This window comes from Hemicordylus capensis, chromosome 5, assembly GCF_027244095.1.
Source record: "Hemicordylus capensis ecotype Gifberg chromosome 5, rHemCap1.1.pri, whole genome shotgun sequence".
Lineage (NCBI taxonomy): Eukaryota > Metazoa > Chordata > Lepidosauria > Squamata > Cordylidae > Hemicordylus > Hemicordylus capensis.
The window spans coordinates 163,029,623-163,052,053 of record NC_069661.1 but is presented as its reverse complement, the minus strand read 5'-3'; the positions used below and the strand labels follow the sequence as shown (position 1 = coordinate 163,052,053).

The 22,431-nt window shown below is 43.6% G+C and overlaps 1 protein-coding gene across 3 annotated transcripts in view; it reads left to right on the top strand.

Annotated features, from left to right (window-relative positions):
* Positions 1–22,431, top strand: part of MAPK12 (mitogen-activated protein kinase 12) — a 62,446-nt gene that overhangs the window by 15,868 nt on the left and 24,147 nt on the right. For all 3 annotated transcript variants that reach the window (XM_053256589.1, XM_053256591.1, XM_053256590.1), the window contains exon 5: positions 14,919–14,948. In XM_053256589.1, coding sequence (XP_053112564.1) covers positions 14,919–14,948 — 30 coding nt within the window. The remainder of the gene's footprint in view (positions 1–14,918; positions 14,949–22,431) is intronic.

The window sequence follows — 22,431 nt, the reverse complement described above, 5'->3', positions numbered from 1 at the left end:
TTTTGATTCTATGGCAAGAAAGAATATGCTCTCCTTTCAAAGACATGCTGTCTGTTCTTATTACTGTGATACGCATCAAAAACATGCTCATCATAAGTGAAATATGATTTCAGAATATGTTTTGACCTAGATTCACTGACTAAACCCAATTTTTTCCTGTAGTAATTGTGTCCATTTCTAGTTAGCAAGATCTCACCTATATAGAAGCAGTTTGAATACCTGCAAGAGAAGGACTTGCAAAAAGTGTGACAATGAGATGTTTGTTTGTTTGTTTGTTTGTTTGTTTGTTTGTTTGTTTGTTTGTTGCATTTATAAACCGCCCCATCCAGAGGCTTATGTACTTTAAGATATTTAAACTCTTAATAATATTTCAGCCTTCACATGTAGTGCCCCATCCAAATCAAAGTGACTTGTATAATTCATCTGCTCACTGGAAATGGCAAAATCAAAGGAGTAAAAGAAAAATGTGTCTTGTCATTATATACTATATATAATGAGCCCCTGGTGGCGCAGTGGTAAAACTGCCGCCCTGTAACCAGAAGGTTACAAGTTCGATCCTGACCAGGGGCTCAAGGTTGACTCAGCCTTCCATCCTTCCAAGGTCAGTAAAATGAGTACCCAGAATGTTGGGGGCAATATGCTAAATCATTGTAAACCGCTTAGAGAGCTCCAGCTATAGAGCGGTATATAAATGGAAGTGCTATTGCTATTGCTATATACACACACCTTAGCTTTGCCCAGCTAAAGTAATTTACTGGAAATCAAACATACTGTGCCCATATGAGTTATTATTCTGAACCCTGCTTAGTTTTTCAGCTCTTTAGTGATGATTTTATCATTTCCAAGTCTGGTATGTTGTTAATATTTGTTCATTATGACTCTAGCTGGTTTTTGTTTTTCTTGTTTTCTCTCTGTAAGAGTTTGCAAACCAGGAAAAATTATGCAATTCTGGCCTTATGTGGTAGGACCTGAGACAGCGAACGCACACAGTCAGCAGAGTAGGAAGAAGTGATCATGGTCATCACTATGCTTAGCTTTTACTTGCCATGAAATTTGTCTGAACGGGTCCTGTTATCGCAGTAAGAAATGAAGACACTAAGCCCAGTGTCTGGAGGCTGCCAGGGTCTGGATGGGCCAAAACAAGCTCAGACTTAATCCCTGCTTTTGCTTACTCCTCGATCTGAACAAATTGCCGAGGCTGAGTCTCTGCCTGGATGGAGTTATGCTACCCCTGAAGGAGGTGGTCTGCAACTTGGGGGTCCTCTTGGACTTGCGGCTCCTGCTTGAACAGCTGGTGGAAGCCATGGCCAGAGGTGCCTTTGCCCAGCTTCGACTGGTCCACCAGTTGCGGCCCTATTTTGATCGGCAGGCCCTGGCAATGGCAACTCATGTCCTCGTAATCTCTTTTGGATTACTGTAATGTGCTCTACCTGGGGTTTCCTTTGAAGGTGTCCTGGAAGCTTCAGTTGGTCCAGAATGTGGTAACTCGCCTGCTCATGGGAGCTAGGAGATATGATAGTGTGACACCTCTTTTGCGGTCGCTGCACTGTTTACCTATTTGCTTCCGGGTCACATTCAGAGTGCTGGTTTCCACCTTTACAACCCTTCAGGGTTTAGTGCCTGCTTACCTTCAGGACCACCTCTCCCGGCCAGTCCTGTCCAGTCCTGTGAGATCTTCTCAGGTTGCCCTTCTTTCGGTCCCTGGTCTCAGATAAGTCCATAGTACTAGGGCCTGTGGAAGGACTTTCTCTGTTGCTGCCCCTTCAATTTAGAATTCTCTGCAGACCCCCACCCCCACCCCGAGTCAGTTTGCCTTCTCCCTTTTGGCCTTTAAAACCTTATTGAAGACATTTCTTTTCCGCCAATCATTTGCCCTTTAAATCTTATTATTATTATTTCTTGTTTCCACAGTCAGACAGGTGTTATTGACTGGTTTATCAATCCAGATATCGAGTCCTTTCCAAGGAACTGGGATGGCTGAATTTTATCATCAATACTGTTGGTTATCATAGATATCGTTGCAAAATATAGGCTGTTCCCAGTAAAGTTGCTTTTTGTAATTGGCTGATGGTGATTTCTGTGGCCCATATGGTGTTGAGGTGCTCTTCAATATCTTTTGGAATTGCACCTAGGCTGCCAATTACCACTGGGATTATTTTGGTCTTTTTCTGCCACAGCCTTTCAATTTCAATTTGTAGATCTTTGTATTGGGTGATTTATTCTATTTCTTTTTCTTCTATCCTGCTATCCTCTGGTATTGCTATGTTGATTATTTTAACTTGTTTTTTCTTCTTCTCGACTACAGTTATATCTGGTATATTGTGTGGCAGATGTTTGTCTGTTTGTAGTCGGAAGTCCCATAACATTTTTGCATCTTCATTTTCTACAACTTTTTCAGTTTTGTGGTCCCACCAATCTTTGGCTACAGGTAGCTTGTATTTTTTGCAGATGTTCCAGTGTATCATCCCTGCTACCTTGTCATGCCTTTGTTTGTAGTCAGTCTGTGCGATCGTTTGACAACAGCTGATGGCGGCACTTGCTGTTTGTTGTTGAATTTTCTACTTTTGCTCTTATTGCATTTGTTCTTAGTGCCTGTTCTTGTGCAGCCAGTATTAAACCCTCTGTTTCTTTCTTCAAGTTGCCATTCTTAAGCCATTGCCAGGTCTTGGTGATGTCTGATTTTCCACTTACATTGTGCAAATATTGACCATGCAGTGGCTTATTTTTCCATTTTTCTGCTCGGTTCTTGACTTATTCTTTCTTGTAGGCCTGCTTTGTTTCATTGGTGTTGAATAGTTTCTCATTATTGACCATTTTAAGTACATCTTCTTCACTGTCCTTGATATATTCTGCAAGGCCTCTTTTCTGCTCCTCTACTGTTTGATGGACTTGCAGCATTCCTCTTCCACCTGAGCTGCGAGGGAGGTATAACCTATCTACATCGCTGCGGGGGTGCAGAGCATGATTGATGGTAATTATTTTCCTGGTCTTATGATCTATCATCTCTGGCTCTGCCTGGGTCCAGTCTATTATTCCTGCAGTGTATCTGATAACAGGTATAGCCCAGGTGTTTATGGCGTGTATGGTGTTCCCGCCATTGAGTTTGGACTTGAGGATTTTTCTAACTCTCCTGATGTATTCACTTCCCATTTTTCTTTTAACTTCAGCGTGTGCAATGTTATCAGCCTGAAGAATGCCCAAGTATTTGTAATGTTCTTTCTCTTCCAGGTTCTTGATGTTGCTTCCATTGGGCAATTCTATTCCTTCTGTTTTTCTTTTTTTTCCTCTCTTCATTATTAATGCAGCACACTTGTCTAGTCCAAACTCCATTGCTATATCGCTACTGAATATACGGACAGTGTTTAGCAGTGATTCGATTTCTGCCTGGGACTTTCCATAAAACTTCAGATCGTCCATGTACAACAGATGGTTGATTTGACTTGATGTTTTAGATGTTTGGTATCCAAGGCCAGTTTTGTTTAGTATTTGTGAAAGTGGAGTCATGGCGATTACAAAAAACAGAGGGGATAGTGAGTCCCCTTGGAAAATGCCTCTTTTAATGCTAACCTGTTCAAGTGTCTCGCCATTGATTGTTAACTGTGTACTCCACATGCTCATTGCTTTTTAAATAAATATCTGAATATTTTTGCTGACACCAGTTGTTTCTAAACATTTTAGTATCCATGTGTGAGGCAATGAGTTGAAGGCTTTCTTGTAGTCAATCCAACACTTAGATTTGTTTTTCTTCTCTTGCAATTTTCTAAAATCATTTTGTCAATCAGCAGCTGGTCTTTTGTTCCTCTGGTGTTCGGACAATTTCCTTTCTGTTCAACTGGAAGCTTTTTGTTAGTTAATAAGAGTTTCATTACTTCATCTGCTATTATTCCCATTAATAATTTGAACATGGTTGGCATGCAGGTTATCGGTCTATATTTACTTGGAACTGCACCTTTTGCTGGGTCTTTCATGATGAGATGAATTTTCCCAGTTGTTACCCATTGTTCAATATCACCTCCTTGCAAAATGTGATTGAACTGTTTTGATAGTTGTTTATGAAGGCTTGTTAGGTGTTTAAGCCAAAAGCCATGTAGTTCATCGTCACCTGGTGCAGTCCAATTTTTAATTTTCTTTGCTCTTTCACTTATTAATTCTGGTGTTCTTATTATATCTTGCATTTGTTGGTTACATTTTTTGACCTCTTTCACCCAGCCTGCTTTTTTATTATAATCTATTTGATTGTCCCATAATTTCCCCCAGAATTGCACTTTTTCTTCTTTATTTGGTGTTTCTACGTTTCTTGCAGTTTCTCCTTCTATGCTTTGGTAGAAACGTCTCTGATTCGACTGAAACTGGAGATTCTTCCTGTGTTGTGTAATTCTGGCTTCGTATCTGCTAATCTTCTTTGACACTGCTGTAATTTGCTGCTTTATTATTTCCAGGACTTCTCTAATTTTCCTTGAATCTAGGTGGTATTTTTGGATCAGATACTGTTTGGTGTTTTCATTCTTCAGCTTCTTGTCTTTCATATCTTTCAATTTACTAGCATCTGATCTAAGCCTGGAGATTTTATTTTCTAATCTAATCTTCCATTTAGGTGATGTACTACTTTCTTTTTTGACAGGTCCACAGATCTTATATCCGAGCTCTTGTGTTGTTATTGTTACTGCACTGTACATTAGTTGGCTTGTTTCTTGCAAATTATTGGTTGTTATTTCTGCAAGTGCAGCATTGACATCTTTTAATGCCTGAGCAAGTTGTTTTTTGGCAACTTTTTTTAGTGCGGGAAGTCGAACTCTGGTGGTTGTTTGGTTCATGTGCTCAGTTATTTTTTGCTTTAGTTCTTGTTGCTTTTCTGTTAAACAGCATTTGGGTTTTTGAGGTGAAGGCAAAGGGGAGGTTGCCTGGTTTTGATTTTGAAACAGTTCAGCAACAGTGGCATCCTCTATTTCCAACACCTCCTCCACCTGCGCCTGAGCAACTTCTTCAGTTGGTGGTAATTCTTCTTCCATATCTTGAGCCTGTGTTGCTCTTTGCAGTTCTTCCAGCTCAACTTCTGCGAATACTTTATTTCTTATTATGAATCTTCTCTGGTCTGCTAGCCTTTGTTCTGTGATTTCTGTATCTGGATGCTTCTCTTTCCAAATTTGGTACATTCTTTTTAAATTACCTCTTCTAGTTGGACTAGACTTGTAATAGCAGATCATTATTTCCTTGGCATTTTTTGTATAGTTTTTTCGGTTAAGCGATGTTTCTTCCAGTAACCTTGCAGTCTCCAGCCCTGGTTGCTCAACTGAAGATCCTGAGTCCTGTTGCCCACTTGCCACCAGATGTCCAGGGACTCCAGCACTTGGAGCGGTCCTTGTTGACCCGGGCGACAACCGATCCGGTATAGATTTATTAAAGTTACTTCTCACCATATTGTTGATGGGAGAGGCACTCTTCGTCTGGCTCCTCTGGTGGGACCTGTCCAGTATGGTTGGATGTCTGGCATAGCTCTCACCTTCCTCAGAGCACGCAAGCCCCACAACCACGCCAAGGTAGTGCCTCACTGGGGATTGTTGTTGTTGTTATTGCTATTGTTGTTGTTCTTGTTATTATATGCTGTTCTTCTTTTGTACACTGCCCTGAGTCTGTGGATTGAGTGGTATATTAAGCAGTTCATCAGCTGCTGAAAAACAGTGGTCCATCTCCTGTCAAAATTGTCATTTTATAGCTTTGTTAATATGATTTTCCTTTCCAGTCTTATGGATGAGAGGAAGTGTGGGTTTTTTTGTTTTTTAATACATACAATACACTTACAATGCAAATAATTCCAAAAACTCAGACCAAATCCTCTCATACTTAGAAAAACAAGATCTGGTATTGAAAAAAGAAAGTTTGTGGGCTACTAGAGTAAGTAAATTGAGGAGCCATTTTTCAATATCTGGAGAGTATTTACATTCTCAGTTACTGGAGTCAAGGACATCTCAATGGGTTATACCCCTCACGTGCTCCTAGACAGGACTATGTAAATTAGCTTAAAGAACAGAAGCCTCTAGATCCTGAGGGGGATACCTCCCATTCTTTCAGTCCTGTGTAGCTCCAGGCAGACTGAATTTTCTCAGATATTCTATATTCTTCTTATTCCTACTGATAATCCTTAACCTAATTACTTCTAACCTATACTCTTATAAAATCTTTTTTTTAAGGACGAAAGAAAAGGACTTTTTCGTCTTTTTTAAAAAGGACGAAACTTAGAGGGAGAACACTGAGGAAAATGTTTTTTCTCAGTGTTCTCCCTCTATGTTTCATCCTTTCTTGTGCCTTTTCTCTGTTATGGAGCATGCAGGGAAAGAGAGAAGGATCTGTGTGCCAAGACCATGCCATCAGTGCCACGTAAATAGGACAAGCCAGTGTCTAAATGACCTTTTCAGCCCTTTCTGAGCTGATGACCCTCTTTTAGGGGCCAGGATAGGGAATTCAGACCTCCGCCTGGAAATTGGAACTGACAGCGTTTCCAGACCAGAAGCTTTGGGAGCAAAAGACAAACATTTGTCCAGAGCAAACAAACAAAACAGCCATGACTCAGGACATGCCAGGCTGGGGGGCTGCCTGCTACCTCTGCAAAGAGGCACCTTTTTAACATGGTGATTCTCTTGATTTAGCAGGGGGGAAATAACTGGCCCTATCCACCCCCAGCACAGTGCCTCCAGTGACTGTTGCTGGTGTTAATCTTATATTTATTTTTAGATTGTGAGCCCTTTGCGGACAGGATCCATCTTTCTTATTTATTTATTTATTTATTATTTCTCTATGTAAACTGCTTTGGAAACTTTTTTGTTGAAAGGCGGTTTATAAATATTTGTTTTTTTCACGCTTTGGAGAAATCCATAATGGACAGGTGGGTGCTCACCATAATATAAAATGGCTACAAGATAGAGTTGGATGCCCTTCCCCTCTGCAGATTCCTGCCAACCCAACACTCTTGCTCTATTTCCAAGCACTTAGAGTTGCAAAAGGAAATTCTGTGTCTCAAGGAAATAGGTGCAGTGGAATCCGTCCCTCTCCGTCAGGAGGGGAGAGAGTCTATTCTATCTTGTTCATCATCCCCCAAAAGGGTGGTTCCAGAAGAGACGTGCTACATTTAAAGTATTTGAACAGGTGTGTCAGGCGCAAAAGATTCCAGATGGGATTTCTCAGATCAGTAACAGAGGCACTCCACCATCTAGACTTCATCTTTTCCGTATACCTGAAGGAGGTGTACCTCCATGTGCCAATACACCCCAACAGCCGACGTCTCCTCAGGTTCAAGTATGCAAGAATACACTACCAGTATGCAGCACTCCCGTTTGGCCTGTCATCAGCAGCCTGGGTTGTTATGAAGGTATTGGCACCCCTGATGGCTTACCTCCACCTCCAGGGGATTTGGGTCTTCACGTACCCAGACAATCTTTTAATCCAGTCACCATCCAAAAAGTAGCAGAGACTGACCTCCAGAGGATACTACAAACATTGTGGGAACATGGGTTCTTGGTGAACCTCAATAAAAGCCAGCTAATTCCATCACACAGACTACAGCAGCTAGGTGTGGTGATAGACATGGTGCAGGACTGACTGTTCTTGCCCTAGGACAGGTACAAAATAATCATCATGGAAGTCAAAGAGGCGCTTGCTGCTCCGACAGTACTGTTACTCTCATTAGCAAGGCTCCTGGGATTGATGGTGGCAATGTTGGAAGCTGTTCTATGGGCAAGATTCCACCTCAGAGCTCCAGTGGTTTCTTCTTCCTTTTCAAAAAGCCATAGCCAGCAAGAGGCGTTGGCTACTGCCACTGTCATCCCAGGTATGTTACTCTCTTCAGTGGTGGTTATCGCCACAAAAATCTGCTGAGAGGAAAGCAATTTCTGGACCCACTGAAAATTACAGTAATGACAGACACAGGCACCAGAGGCTGGGGGCAGGGGAGCATTGCGTTCAACACTCGGCACAAGGGAAGTGGACTGTAAGCGAGCAAAGACACCGTATAAACTGACTAAAGCTTACGGTTATCTGCTTCACTCTGAGCGCATTTCACCAGGAACTGCAGGGTTGTGATGTACTGATCAGAACCAACAACACGACAGCGAAGGCCCACGTATACGGACAAGGAGGCATGTGATCGAAAGCTCTGCATGCAGAAGCGGTTCTGTTAATGAGCTGGGTGGAACCACACCTTACATCCCTATCAGCACATCATGTGAAAGGGGATCTAAATAAACTAAGCCTAATACATTGAAAAGACAAGCAGTATCCCTGGTGGGCCTCATCTCGGGCATTTCGGCATTTCAATGAATTCACATCCCCACCTGAAAAGGTTCTTCAGGGGAGCTACACTTCTGTCACTGCCGACGACACACTTTCCCCCCTCTTGGAACTTGGGGACTGTGTTGAAGGCCTTACAGTTCCCACCTTTCAAACCACTAAAATCCATTCCAATAAGACCGTTAACGTTTAAACTGACATTCCTTGTGGCTGTTACATCGGCAGGAGACATTTCAGAACTACAGGCTTTGTCAGTACACAAGTCATATTGCATATTCACAAAAGACTCTGTGTGTCTTATACCTGACCCATTTGTTCATCCTAAGATTGCTTCTCCCCCAAAGGAGGAAGAAGCACGTCCCTGCCTTGGCCCTGGCCTAATGAGTCCCACAGACCTTGAACAACCCACGATCGCTCCTTCTGTAGCCACCCTATCAGAGGAACTCGGGGACACCAAGAATCCAGAGGGCCTCCCCACCAGTGAAACTCCTGTCCTTTGAACCCTCTTTGGAACTGACTAGAACCCCCATTTCTAACTATAGGAATGTTAACTGAACAAAGAGGTACATATTTAAAGTGGCAATTCTCCTGCATTAAGCACAGGGGAAACTGGCTATATCCAGCCCCAGAACAGCATCCCTCCAGTGATTGTTCCTGGTGTCTGTCTAGTATTTTGTTTTAGATTGAGTGTCCTTTTGGGACAGGGGGTTACAGTATCTTTATTTTTCCCCCTTTTAACTGCTTTGAGAACTTTTGTTGAAAAGTGGTGTATAAATATCCATAGTAGTAGTAGCAGCTGATGAAGAGCCAGAGCAGAACTCTATTACCAGAGGTGGGGTACCTCCTGCCTGGCAGCCGATATCTCCCAATGAGCTTACGAGGAGGAAGCCAGATCAGGCACTTGCCCCACATCAGGACCATTCTAAAGTACCAGGAAGGGTTAGAGCTCTATAAACCTCTCATTCAGAGCCTGGCCTTTGCTGATTCAACAGCTCTCTTACCTGAGCAACTCTTGGCTTCAATGCTCATTCCTGCCTGGCTCCAGCTTCCTTATCCTGCCAGCCAGCCAGGATACCTTTTGTGCTGGAAGCCGTCGAGTCGATGTTGACTCCTGGCGACCACAGAGCCCTGTGGTTGTCTTTGGTAGAATACAGGGGTTTACCATTGCCATCTACAATGCAGTATGAGATGATGCCTTTCAGCATCTTCCTAGATTGCTGCTGCCCAATATAGGTGTTTCCCATAGTCTGGGAAACATACTAGCGGGGATTCGAACTGGCAACCTCTGGCTTCCTGTTTAAGTCATTTCCCTGCAATGTCGATATTAGTGCCTTGCTTTCCATTCAAGTCATAAAATGTTGAATTTTCTAGTGTGTGTTCAAGGTAAACAATCATAGGTCTATCTAGAGAAATTAGTTAGCAGATTATATTTATATTGAGGGATATTGTAGATTTCTGTGTTGGAGCAGTGATCATGCAAAGCCCCACCCATGCTGTCCTTAATTCACCTTAATATTATTAAGTAGTTATTTTGCTAAATGCACTATGTGTTTTATTTTGACATTATTTGCTGGTTTATCTACTAATACTGTTGTGTCTATGTTTGTCACACTCTCTTTGATTATACACAGTTGCTCCTTATCATAAACCCAATTTGCAGTCTTATGGTGAAAACAACCCAAAGTACTGCATACACAAGGATTTACTGCATGGAGGAGCCTCTACATATTTGCATTTAAAGCAGCAGCCGTGCCCTTTCCAGCCTGTGTGAAAGGGTCTTAAATGCTAGTCCTTCTTTACTGACAAGAAAGAACAATTACTTTTGAAATTGTTCACAGAAAACAGTCAGTGCAGTCATTCCTTTACACAGAAAACATTTCCATTGTTTTATGTGTAAAGGAATGACTGCACATCATGTTGTAGCCCACTGAGTGCAACACTGAGAAAGAAGATGATCTCCCTGCTTGTTGCCCTTCAGTGAACCAGGTATTTGGGATCACTGCAGGCTGTCTTTTTGAAGAATGAGACAGCTCTTTGAAGAAAGACTGGCCAAGGGTGGACTGGAGCACTCCCATTGATTTGAATATAATCACATTGGATAAATTTATTTCAGCAATGTGTGTCTGCATTTTGAGATTTCAACAAAACTTCACACAGCCCAAAGCTATATATATTTAGTGATATTTACGCCCTCCTCCTTCCTCTTTCTTATGTGTCTGTCTATTTATATTGTAAGGCTGCCGGCAGCTCTTGTTGCCATTTTTTGTGTTGGATTTAAGGAATGCTTTTTCCCCTTAGAAGAAAGTGCCACTGAATTGAATATTCTAGTCAATGTATGTAGGATTTTACATACTTTTTTTCTGGATTTATACAGTGGCTGCAAATCTATTTTATGAACTGTTTTGGTATGTTAACAGGGATATTTAGGAGAAGAAATCAACAGAATGCATATACTTATCAGCCCAATTCAGATGTCACATGGAACCAGGATTAAATCCTGGTTTTGTGCAATGTCCCTTAGCCTTGGGGGCACATGCGCCTCCTCTCTTTCTTGTGTGAGGGGAGGAAGTGTTCTGTTTCCAGTCTTAGCTTAGAAAAAGGCAGGGTCTGTCATGATATCTGAACAGAACAATCTTATTCCATACTGAGCTGGTCATTATAATCATACAATGCTGTATGTTTCTTGGAAGCATCAGTTTACTGCTGGCAAGAGATGTCTGTTTTCCCCTGTTTGTTGTTACTAGACTATTGGAAACTTATATAATTTAGCAATATTTCCTTGGTAACTCTCTGCTGCTGTTTGGCTTCATATGCCTGTGACCAGAATTCCTTTTCTGCAAAAAGGCCCCTTGATGTGCCGTGTACGTGCACCCTTACTAAAGCTTCAGAAATCTGTTTAGTCTCCAGAGAGTGGTTGAAGAAAAGAAGTCTAAGATAAATATGGCTGAATGAGGACATAGTGCAGAAGATAGAGTAATGGCAGACTCTAATACAAACAGCTATCTAAGTTAAGTGAAAACAAAAACAGAATCTAGGTTCAGCTGAATTATAAACTGTCAAGACACAGGTTTTTTTGGAAGGTAACTTATCAGGCTATTTAGTCTTCGAATGAAGAGAGAGATACAGAAGACTGAGTTAGCTGGAAATATTGTAGCTTTTTATGTGTATTTTTAAAGATGAAGGGTTTTTCTAACCATTGGATAACCTACTTTTTTGTTAGCACTGCCAGGTTTTGTAGAGGACAATACTTGTTATTTTAATACTACTGGGTCAGGAAAAATAGGACCCTTACAATGTTGTCTCCTTTGTGCCCTATAACCACAAGAGGCCTGATCCGTAGTGAATCTGATCGCCCTATCTCTGTTAAAAGTGAAGAAGAAATTTTAAAAGTATTTCCTAGAACTCCAGCCATGATTGTTAATTTTATAGCGTTAAACTGTACAGACTTGTATGATCTATCACAAGAAATAAAATAAAACTAAGGCTGAAGTTCTTGCATACTCATCTGGGAGTAAGCTCCATTGTATACAGTGAAAGTGCATAGAATTGCACTTTAGGACAATCAGACAAATAAACATGAGCTTTCCTCCCCCCACCCCTTGTTGGATTACAGCCTGGCTTAAAAAAAAATATTGCATTTATATCCCATTTTCCCCCCATGGATTTCAAGGCAGTATATAGGGAGTTATATATGCGTGACCACAGCTATGTACCATATTTACCCAAATAAAAGGCGAGTCTGAATTTAAGACAATGCCTTAAAATAGGGGTAAGCAATGTGCAGCTCTTCAGGTGCTGCTGAACTACAACTCCCATCATCTCCAGCTGTAATTAATTGTGGCTGGGGATGATGGGAGTTGTAGTTCAACAACATCTGGAGAGCCACACATTTCCTTCCTCTGCCTTAAAAGATAGAGGTTAAATACAAGTTATACCTGTATTTACCAAAAGAAAGAAGACTCTAATTCAAGATGACCCCCCATATATTTAACAGGAAAGAACTGGAGGGGGATTTCATCTTAGTTTCAGGTAAATACTGTAATTTCAATAATCATTATGGCATTCTTCCCAACACCAAACACGGGGAAGATGTGGTGAAAACAGATGTAGCATGGCTGTTTGGGAAGCGCCGGTCATGTTTATTTTAGCCATACCTCTCTCACCCTTGATTTCAAACTCTGAAGAAACCAGCAGCTGTGCAGCTATACCTCTGTTGCTGGTTTCCCCCCTCAGGTCTCTCATGCTTCAGCATGAGACAAAGGCAGAAAGTAGTCTTTTGCAAGCAGTGTCCCTGCCCTGTTTTCAGCCTACCTTAGGTTTCCAATTATGAGTCCCCTCTCTAGGCCTGTTGTGGGGGTGTATTATGAGGCAACTCAGTCCTTTGGTTTCTAGAGTAGGTGGAGGGCAAAGGGGGAATACCAAACTTTCAATTAAATTTGCTTTCCATGATTTACCCCCGTTTTAAACAAGGGCTTTCTGAATGCTTTCAATTATTAGATAGGCTTTCTCATTGATCTCTCCCATTTCTGCCTTCAGTGCTTCCTAAACCCTGGTAGAGTGTCATTGATCACCATGGCGACTGGAGCTAGCCAGGCATGCTGCTCTCAACCAACCATTTACAGTGCTTGGTAACACTGCTTAGCTGAATTGGCTTACCAGTGTTCTGGCAGCAGGCCCCAGTATGGCCCCACTATTTAAAATATGCATAAATAGATATTGCATAACCATATATTCCTGACAGACAAAAACAAGTATTGGTTTCTAATTTTCTTTGATCCATTTCAGTTGTTATAAAATTTGTGAATCCTGAAAACAAGTGCAGCATCCTAGGAACAAGCTCTGAAGCCCCACTGGTGCTTGGAAATTCAGTCTCCCTGCTGCTCACAGTCACAGCATTTGTCTGCAGAAGACCTGCAGAGTACAGTACAGTACTTTACTGCAATTATTTTAGCCTTTCCCAGCCTTTTTCGACCATTTTTTGCCCATGCAAGAACCTAACCCCGCAATTGCCATTGACGTAATGCTCCATTATCTGCAGTGATCACTCCAGCAGTCCTGATCATGGGAAGCATCTGACCACAAATACAGGTGGACCCCATTATCCACGGGGGTTCCGTTCCCTCCAATCTCCACAGGTAACGAAACTGCGGATAACAGGGCATTAAGTCTATGGCAATTGGGGGGTTAGGTTCCTGCAGGGACAAGAAATGGTCGAAAAAGGCTAAAATAATTGCAGTAAAGTACTGTATTCTGTAGATCTTCTGTTGTCCAGCAATGGTCCCCAGAAGCCACAATTCCTCAGTTCCATGAAAAAGTGTGGTAATGGCTAAAAGTGTGGTAAAAAGTGTGGTGGTTTTTTAAGGAGCCACAAAATGGTGACCGGATGTGACCTCGGAGGTCATTTCTGGCCATCCCAAAATGGAGGATTAGGGGAATTTAACCCCTTTCCCCCATGTATACTGAGGTCGGGTGTCAATTGCCCGAATATGATATGCAGAACCACAGATGTTGGGGCCACATATGACATGGTTTGCCTGTACAGTGTTTGTCTCTTCAGTTCATAGAAGTCTGGCCTCACTGCTCTCTAAACACATCAGCAAAGCTTCAGAACATGCTCTCAGGACTTATGTACTTATGTACAATATACATAGGTTTTAATAACATCTGAAGAGGGTTTTTATCCAAACCTATACCACAGGATCACAAACCTTTTAAACACAAAATAATACTGTGGCACCTCATATGTTATACAAAAATGATGTCGTGGATGATTACAGCATCAAAAGCATGGCTGGAAGTCCTGCCCTGATGCGTCACTCACCTCCTTCACCATGCTCTTCACAGTTACAGTGGTATTCATCTTAAGAGGCAAACATCATTACTGTGATGGTGGCCGTTTCCATGATCAGCAGTCAGGGACACCTAAGCCTGCCAATCACTGAAACATCTGCCATCACAGTTATGGTGTTTGCCTCTTCAAATGCCACTGTAACTATGAAGAGCACAATGGAGTAGGGATTGCCAGCCATATTTTTGACATTGTAATTGTGTATAACATCATTTTTTTTAAATAACCCTTAATAATAAGGGTTTAAGATATAGGCATAAAATAATTTCCCCATATGAACCTGCCAGGACCCTCCACTCATTTCAGGCCCTGGTCATGGCCTCACCACTGTTAAAGATCTGGTTGGCAGGGACTAGAGACAGGGCCCTTTTGGTTGTGGCCCCTCGGCTCTGGAACGACCTTCCTGTAGAGCTTTGCCATGCTCCCTCCCTCAGTGTTTTTAAAAAACAACGAAAAACACATATTTTAAATGTTTCATCTGTTGCTTATATCTAGTAGGTTCTTTAGTTTTTACAATTCTTAATTTTTAGGATTTTTTGAATAACTTTTAATTTGAAATTTTAAAATATGTAATTCTGATTGTGGTTTCAGCTTGGATTTTTAACTTGTTTATCTTAATTTGGTTAGTTTTATTAGTCTGATTTTACATTGTAACTATTTTATAAGTATTGTGAGCCGCCCTGAGCAGTGGTGTACTGGATGGGTGGGGTATAAATATTTTAAATAAATAATAAATGTTATCAAAGATGTTCATCAATATCAAATAAATAAAATATTTTTTTTTTCACAGTATATCCATTCATCAGGCATAATTCACAGGGTAAGTGAAATATCTCTTTTCAAAGTTTTCTGTTCTGGGTTTTTAGGTAGTTTGCTCACAGAACCTAAGCATTTCAACCTAAGCAACAAACTTAGAAAATAAAAGCAACAAACACTGAACTGCAGAGGTGCTAGAGGTTGTTTTAACAGAAAACTGCACAGAAGGCTGCACAGAAAAAAATAGTTAAAACCATGATCCTGACTAAAAAAATGCAACTCTGTGCTGTCACTATATAACTCAGATGAACAGCTTTTGGATATTAACAGAATAAAATCATATCATAGAGTTGGGCATTCTGATCTGGCAACAGAGAGAGGTTATGCATTTATATTTTATTGTTTGGTATTGTCTTTTTGGATGTAAGCTGCTTTAGTTTGCCTTCTCAGGGGAAAAAAAGGCCAAAATATAAATGTTTTTAAAATAAATAAAAACATTAGAAAGGAAATCAATGTTTGGTCTTAGTTAAAGGAAAAGGAAAAAGAACACAATATTAGTTCTACTGTATGGTTCCAGTAGTGTACATCTCAGCAGTTTCTTTGTGTTTTGGGGAGAAAATTGGTGTTCTGTCTGTCTGTCTGCCTGCCTGTCTATAATCTCACAGCTTCCTAGTGCTACTTAGTATACATTATTTTCTAAGCAGTTTATAAATTATTGCCAATATGTTATAAATATTGCAATGTGGGGAGTGAAACTGCCCCTTAGTAGTAAATTACTAAGTGTGTGTGTATTGGGGTTATTTCTTTTGCTTACTAAATGGAAATGTTACATTTTATTACAAGTAGGCATACCCTTGTATAATAAAATATAAAGAGCTCTGTGTTCAATTCACATTAGTGTGGCAAGCCTTAGCTTGAGCTTAGGAAGATCCAACAACTGTTGCAGCTTCTACCGGTTGTGGGGAGAGTTTGTGGGAGTGATGACAGTGGTAGCACACTGGGCCTTGTTAGGCCTATGCCTGACATGCCAACTGGTATGCCTAGACCTTAGTGCAAGCCTAGTGAAGTCCTGAGGGTTGGGTGTCTTTCAAGGCCTATGATAGTTTCTAGTAAATCATCCAAGGAGCCTTTTCCCAGAACTTGCTCTTTATGTTCAGAAACATTTAAAAATCTGGATGAGATCTGTTGTACCCATAATGAATGGGTTCTGCGCCTGCGCATGGACCTCGCGGGCTGATTAATTAGCTCCTCTTGACGCCCCGCCCACCTGCACGTGCCGTACCATTGATATTGGCGGTTGGGGCGTCTCTCACTCAGTTTCTTTTCGACCGCCTTAGCGATTGTACCTCATAGCTGTAGCTCCTCGGATAAAGTTACTTTGGACTGAATACTTAGTTTTGAACTAGGACTGGTTTTTTGGACATTGCTATACGCTTGTTGGACTTATTTTTGGCGAAAGATAGTTTGACTTTACGGCTTGACTTGGAACGGACTTTGGATTGCTTACGTCTGACGGACTATTGAAGTAATGGAACCTAAGACAACCTTTAAGAGATGCATAAAATGCAAAGCTAAGCTTCCATCTACAGATCGCCATGCAGCTTGTCTGATGTGCCTTGGTGAGGAAGACAATACCTCAGCTTGTAAGATTTGTTGTGCTTTCTCGAAGCAGACGTGACAAAATAGGGCATTGCGCCTTCGGGCGGCTCTGTATGATGAGGCGCTTCGGCCACCTACACCACGGCCGCGGTGGTCTCCGGAACCCATTACATCGAGCGCTCGCGGAACTGCACGGCCGCAGTCTAAAACCGCGTCGGCTGGCAGCATGAAACGTCCAGAGGAAGTTTTTAAGCGACCCAAGGATGTGTCGAAAAAGAGACGCAAGCATCGGGCACACCAGGCATTGGAACCTGACAGGAGTTTGGCTCCAACAGCGCCTGAGTCTCAGCGAACCCCTTCGCCGACTGCAGCACAAGCCTTTGAAGGTGACTCAGACGAGTCTACCTCGGACATGCCGAGACAGCGCAGCTACTCACAAACCGCTGTTTCAGCTGCGAGCTCGGCGCTGACATTGATGGCGGCCTCTGGCCTAATATTGAGGCCTGGCTCAACATTGAACATGATGTTGGCACCGACATCAACGACGGCCACAGCTTCGACATCGAGACAGGACTCGACAACTAGACAGGACTCGACATCGAGCGAGTTGACGGGGGTGTCGACGTCGACGACGCAGCTCCTGTCGACATCGACTTCGGGATGGGCAGCAACGGATCACCCATCGACATCGACTGCAGTGCACCTTGTCTCGGCGGCAGCAGGACGGATCCTACGTCTGCTCTCGCCAGCTGCAACTCCGATTCAGTCCCCCTCAACGCCTAGAACTCCGGCTTTGGATGCAGGGGAAAGGGCACATTACATACAATTGCAGGACTTGTTGGACTCTGCTTCGAGCACTCCTTCCAGATCCACTCTTCATGGATTCTTGAGCCCCGGTCTTGATGTGGAACAGGATGAGGAAGAGCCTGTCCAATTGCCCAAGACACCCTCTTATACACCAGCCCGGCAGCAGGGGACACAGTTGCACATGCCTGCTCCATCGTCAGGGCAGCCTCTAAATCACCAGCTTGTGCTTCCACAGCAGGGAATACTTCAACCTTCAGTGCAACCTACACACACTTGTGGTTTTCGCCACACTTTGCCAGATGACTATGCGGAATACCTCCATTGGAGAGCTTTACCGGTGCCTTCAGCGCAATCACAGAGTATGCCGCTTTTACAGCCGCCTCCTGCTAATTCGCAGCCGCAGCCACAACTACCAATTGGGCAGCCTGAGCCACATCCACCTGAGGCTGTGCAGCCACAAGAACAGATTGCACAACTGCAATTACCACCTCATCCTCCTCCGCTGGATATACTGCCACAGTTTCAACCACCTGAAGTTCAGCAGGCACCTTTCAGACAACCAGACCATCACCGTTCTCCTGAAGCCCAACGGCCACTGGAAAAACCGAGTGGCAAGAGAAAGCGAAAATCGACACCACCACTTTCAGAACCACCATCCTCACCAGACGGTTATGGTACAGGAGAAGATTCTGATGTCAATACAGAGGACGATGATATGAGTCGAAGGTCAGACCCACCGTCTGATGTGCCTCCCAGGCTTTCCACCTCACCAACTGAAGAACTGAAGGCGTATCACGCCCTTATACAGGATATAGCGGAGGCACTAGGAATGGAGTTGAAATCCCCAGATGCAGAGGACATAGATCCAGTGTATAATATGATGAAACAGTCAAAGGCTTCTCACCCAGTCGCACTGACGATGATCCCTGCAATCAGTAGGGCGGCAAAGACAGCTTGGGAGGCCATGAATGTAGCAACGCCAACGTCAAAGCAACTGGAGAATTTATATAGGGTCACAGAGAAGGACAATGAGTACTTGCTCCGTCATCCTAGGCCGAATTCATTAGTTATTGATTGTGCCTTTACGTCCAAGGGTGGTCGCCGCCACACCACACCTGCGGATAAGGAAGGCCAGAAGCTGGACGTATTAGGAAGGAAGGATTACAGCACTGCTAGCCTCACAATTCGTATAGCTAACTATGCTGCCTGTATGGCCAGGTATAGCCACTTATTATGGGACGCACTGTTACAGGACTCTACTACAATGACACCAGAGGAATTTCAGTGGAAGTTTCAGGAAACCTATGAGAGGACAACTGCTGTCACAAGGCAACAACTGAGTGCCTTTAAGCACTTGGCAGAAAGGGAATCCCACATGATGGCAACTGCTATAACCGTGCATCGGCATGCTTGGCTATGTTCCACCTCACTCCAACAGGATATGAGAGAAAGAGTAGAATCTCTGGCATTTGATGGGAAAGGACTTTCCCACGAAGAAACTGACACTTCTATGGAGACCTTAAAGAAATCTAAATTTACGGCCCGCACCTTCATGTCATCCACGGGTGCAACTGGCACTACGTCGAAGAATCGCCCTTACTACCAACACGGCAATAAGTACCAAGATAGAAGAGACTTCAAAAAACAATACCGACCCTACCAACGGTCCAAGGGATACAATCAGAAAGCAAAGGGTAATGTGACTAGGCAAGCGAAAGACACTCCCAAGCAAGGCTTTTGACGGGAATGTTCTCCTACTGCACCCACTACTGCACCCGGACACTGAAACTGTTGCCTTAATGACTCCTTCGAGAGCCAAAGTATCCAGGATCACCACCACCGATCGTGTAGTTGCCAGAAAAACCATCAAACTGGCAAGCCATGCCAAACATGGCACAATATAACATCAGTCTTGAGAATAATACAAACAGGGTATGCGATAGAGTTCGAAACCAAGCCTCCATTTTCAGGTCTGAAATTCACACCTGCCACGAAGATATTACAGGAGGAGGTCAACATATTGTTAGGAAAGCAAGCGATTGCACCAGTGCAGTGGGAGAACAGACTTTCCAGGTATTATTCCCGGTACATTCAAATTCCAAAAAAGGACGGCGGGATCCGAGCGATTATGGACCTCCGGGGCCTAAATCGCTATATAGTGACCAGAAAATTAAGAATGATGACTCTTCCATTTATTCTACCCTTCTTAGCCCAGGGCACGTGGGCTGTGACATTAGACCTGAAGGATGCCTACTCTCATGTGGGCATTCAGGACAACCACCGCAAATACCTCAGATTCACGGTGGGGAATCAGATATATTAGTATACGGTTCTCCCGTTCGGACTTTCAACGGCGCCAAGAGTCTTCACCAAGGTGATGGCAGTGGTGGTAGCCTACTTGAGAACACAGGGGATGATGCTGTATCGGTACTTGGACGACTGGCTCCTGGTGAGTCACGACAAGGAGCTCTTAATCCAGCAGATACAACAGGTCATACACCTACTGGAGGACTTAGGTATCAACATCAACTGGAAGAAATCAAATCTTGCTCCAGTACAGCGAATAAGTTTCATTGGGTCTGTGTTAGACTTCAAGGAGAAACGTGCGTATCTGCCACCGGATCGCATTCAACAAATAAGGTCACTTATTCAGCAGATTGTGGTCTCTACACATCAACCAGCAGTGAAAATACAGAAGCTGCTCGGCTTGATGGCCTCCTGCACCACCACTGTACATTATACGAGGCTGAACATGCGGACCTTGCAGCGGTGGTACCTCTGCAACTTCCGCCCCAGTGTGGACAGTCAGAGGATGCGATTGACCATACCACAGTCAGTTATGAGCAGTCTGAACTGGTGGATGGAGGAAAGCAATCTGACACGGGGCGTCCAGTTCGCACCACTAACCATCACCCGCAGGGTGACGACAGATGCATCACTGATAGGATGGGGGGCGCATTGCATGGACCACCGCATCCAGGGGGCTTGGACACAGCCACAGACTCAACAACATAACTACTTAGAGCTGATGGCGGTGTTCCTGGCCCTGAAGTCATTCGCACCATTACTCAGGGGAATGAATGTACAGGTGCAATTGGACAATACAACAGCAATTGCTTATATCAACCACCAAGGAGGAACAGTCTCCCAAACTCTGTGTCTCCTCGCCCAGAAAATATGGAATTGGTGCGTGCAACATTCTGTCTATCTGATAGCACTCCACATAAAGGGGATAGACAATTGCTTGGCGGACAGCCTCAGCAGAGTCGCCGATTTCGAGCAGAAACACGAGTGGGAGATGAACCCCAAGTACACCAAGGAAGGTGTTCGAGAAATGGGGGGTCCCCTCACTGGACTTATTTGCGACCTCTGCCAACACAAAGTGTGTCAGTTACTGCTCACGTGCGGGCATAGGAAAGGGGTCCCTGGGGGATGTGTTCCAACACAGTTGGAGTATAGGACTACTTTATCTCTTCCCTCCATTGCCCCTAGTAGGCCGTGCTTTGGCACAGATTATTCGGGACAGAGCAAACTGCATTCTGCTGACCCCATGGTGGCCACGCCAGCCGTGGTTCGCACCTCTACTGCAGCTGACACAGGGCGCTTACCACAAGTTTCCAGGAGTGCCAGACCTCGTACAGAGGGATCAGGGACGGGTCTTACATCCCGAGGTACATGCCCTGAGAATGACGGCATGGAGGATCAGGTTCTAAGGAACATTTTGCTAAATAGTAGGCGAGCAACCACACGCCGTAATTACGCTTGCAAGTGGAGACGTTATAGAGCTTATATGATAAAGAAGGGAATCAGGCCTTTATGAGCCACTCCAAAGGAGGTTTTATTATACCTGACTACATTGAAGATGGCGGGACTAGCCAATGTATATCAAATTGCATTTGGTGGCTATTTCGGCACGGCACAAGGGCTGGGATGGGAAGACAGTGTTCTCCCACCCAGAATCTAAACGTTTCTTGAAAGGCATCAACAGTTTGTACCCACCTGTCCAAAAGCCTATGGAACAGTGGAGCCTGTCTTTAGTGTTGTCAGCAATAACAGAGCAACCATTTGAGCCTCTAGCTGTTGTGCCCTTGCGTGTTCTCACACTCAAGACAGTTTTTCTGGTGGCGATCACATCTGCAAAGCGAGTGAGTGAGCTGACTGTGCTTTGCGTGGACGAGCCTTATACACAGTTCTATCCCCACAAGGTGGTAATGAGACTGGATCCTCATTTTCGCACAAAGGTAGTGTTGGGGTTTCATTTAAATCAGGAGATAATTCTACCTGCTTTTTTCCAGAACACAACTACAGATTTGGAAAGAGCTCTACACTCATTGGATGTTCGTAGGGCCCTGCTGTATTACCTTGACAGGACCCACAGCTTTAGGAAGAGCAAGAAACTATTTGTCTCTTACAGAGGCAAATGTAAAGGATGGGCTATATCGCGACAGCGCCTAGCCCACTGGGTTGTGGAGCTTATTTTTCAGGCATATAAGTGTCAAGGGGTTGTGCTGCCCAGAACAGTACGGGCACACTCAACAAGAGCCTATGCGGCATCAGCAGCCCATTTGTCAGGCATCAGAATGTCGGATATATGCATGGCTGCTACTTGGTCTTCTCAACAGCCATTCATCAAACATTTTGCACTTGATTTGTGAATGGCGAGGGAGGCAGATTTTGGGAGATCTGTGCTAAAAAGGGTTTTACAGTAGCTTGAGCTTTGGGTCGAATGCACCTGCCTCCTTGAGAGGTAGCTTGCTAATCACCCATTCCTTATGGGTACAACGGATCTCATCCAGATAAACAGGTTGCTTACCTGTAACTTATGATCTGGATGGGATCCGTTGTAGCCATAAGTCCCTCCCAAACCATCCCCGCTGCAGTCCAACTAGTTGCTGTACTTATTTGTGGATTGTCTTAATGCGGTCTGCAAGAAACTGAGTGAGAGACGCCCCAACCACCAATATCAACGGCACAGCACGTGCAGGTGGGTGGGGCGTCAAGAGGAGCTAATTAATCAGCCCGCGAGGTCCGTGCGCAGGCGCAGAACCCATTCCTTATGGCTACAACGGATCCCATCCAGATCATAAGTTACAGGTAAGCAACCTATTTTTTTCAATGATAATTTTACTGGAAATGTGTTG